Below are 1,994 nucleotides of genomic sequence, written 5' to 3'. Positions count from 1 at the left end.
CTCCTAAAGCACTTGTTTCTGATAAAAGGCCAGACTCCTTCCAGCGTTTGCTGCATTTTCTTTTCTTCTTTTGCACTTATGGAACAATTACGTACTTCGTATGCAATCTGGATGGTCGATTGAATTTCCTGCAAAAAAGAAAAAAAAGCTTTCTTATGCCTGCAAATGTTCGCAAACAGTCTGTGAATGTAAGATGCCGTGCAGTGAAATAAAAGATGTGTCGAATTATTGAGATATTTCCATTCACTCCTTCTTCTTTTTCTATTATCTCTTTCAGATTGAAGGACGATTCCATCCTCCGATTTGGCGTCTGCACCAACCTGCTGCTCTTACAAAAACAAAGAAAAACACAAAAAAACCCTACACACACACACACACACACACACACACACACACACACACACACACACACACACACACACACACAACTTTGCCCTTCCACTGGGCGCTTTGGCCCTAAAAGACTGTCTGGACCCTCAGTGACACACACACACACACACATGCACACACACATTTCAGGAACAAGCAGGTCACCATCTCTCCTTGTTGTGAATTTGCTGAAGGCGGGACAGGTGTGTTTTTGTCTGTGTGTGTGTGTGTGTGTGTGTGATGCTTATCGGCGCTCTCAGAGGCCGTTTCTCCAGTGACCCAAATTTCGACACAAGCACAGAAGCAAAGAAAACAACAACATCAACAACAACAAGAGAACTCTAATGGTACCCAGATACTATTTATTTACTTGAGGGTAGTATTATGGCTGCTCGAATGCGTGCGAGTGTGTTTCTGAGACGAAGTACGACCAACCTGTATGTCAGGGAATGACAAAAATCTAGTATAAAAATGGCCCAGGGAGCAAGAATACCAAGGTACACTGAGTATATAACTATATTTAGATTAGATGCGTTATTTATTTTTGGAAGATGAATGTCGATACGACCCACACGATGCCTTAATGTCTATAATACGTTTATGTTTTTTTATGAAATATGAGATAAATCTTCTATTTCTGTATGTCTGTTTGGACCTACATCTCTATATTGTTATTCTGTTGTGGAACGTAAAAATAAAAGCTTATTATTAAAAAAAAAAAATTATTTCAGAAATGTACAATACAGTGGGGCTGCTCCAGATTGATTTAAGGTATTGATATTAAAGTATTTTCTTAATTACTAATTTCTTATTTATTCTAACCGAGTTTTGTTTTTTTTTGTCCGATAAAAGCGCTGGACTCAAAGAAATATATTTCTAAATGTCTTTAAGAGTTATGCATGTGTTGATAACTCAGCTCTGACCCCCACAGCACCAGGCATCTGAATGCACTGTACCCCCCTCAGTCACGAGCCTGAACTCCTCACACACTCCTACCTTCAAACCTGCAGCCTGGCGTCTAACTCGACGCAGGCCGCTCCTGCTGTGATCTTTTTTGACGGTGCAACTGTAGGTGTAGGTGACGGCGGAGGGGCGGAGTCAGTGGAAAATAATACGGCGGGCGCAGTGGATGGCGATGTAGTCAATGTCTGGCATCATTGTGGATGTTTGATCAGTCCTTTAGAGAGTTATGTTCAATTGAAATAATTTCTTTAGCATAGTTCTTTAAAAGAAAATCAATAAATGTTGATTAAATGTGAAGAATGTGCTAAATTCACTCTGGATGCTAAAAGCTAGCAGAGCAACGTATAAGCAATACATGAAGCAAAAAGTGAAAAATCGATTGAGATCGTTTCAAATTTTTTCATTTAGGATTCAAATCAGACTTAAAAACAACAATAATGACAGTTTATTGTTAAAATTAAAAAAAAAAATTTCATTCATTGCACATTTTCAATTTGGTGGCAAATTTTCCTGATGCCATTTTTGCTAAATTTATGTATTCTGAAAATTCTTACAAAAGCTTGTTTATTGCTCATAAATTCAACTTTAAATACAAATAAATTTATGAATTTGTTTCGATTTAAATCATTACAATAAAAAAATTGCTAGCGTACATTCATTCC

At 37.6% G+C, this 1,994-nt stretch overlaps 1 protein-coding gene across 1 annotated transcript in view; it reads left to right on the top strand.

Moving 5' to 3' along the window:
- Positions 1 to 1,173, top strand: part of LOC137591202 (insulin receptor substrate 2-like) — a 10,130-nt gene extending 8,957 nt beyond the window's left edge. Inside the window, exon 3 of the mRNA XM_068309043.1 lies at positions 278 to 1,173. Within this exon, the coding sequence (XP_068165144.1) occupies positions 278 to 282 (5 nt within the window). The 3' untranslated portion in view covers positions 283 to 1,173. The remainder of the gene's footprint in view (positions 1 to 277) is intronic.
- The last annotated feature ends 821 nt before the right edge of the window (positions 1,174 to 1,994 follow it).

This window comes from Antennarius striatus, chromosome 24 (genome assembly GCF_040054535.1).
Source record: "Antennarius striatus isolate MH-2024 chromosome 24, ASM4005453v1, whole genome shotgun sequence".
Classification (NCBI taxonomy): domain Eukaryota; kingdom Metazoa; phylum Chordata; class Actinopteri; order Lophiiformes; family Antennariidae; genus Antennarius; species Antennarius striatus.
This window is presented reverse-complemented; position numbering and strand designations above follow the sequence as displayed.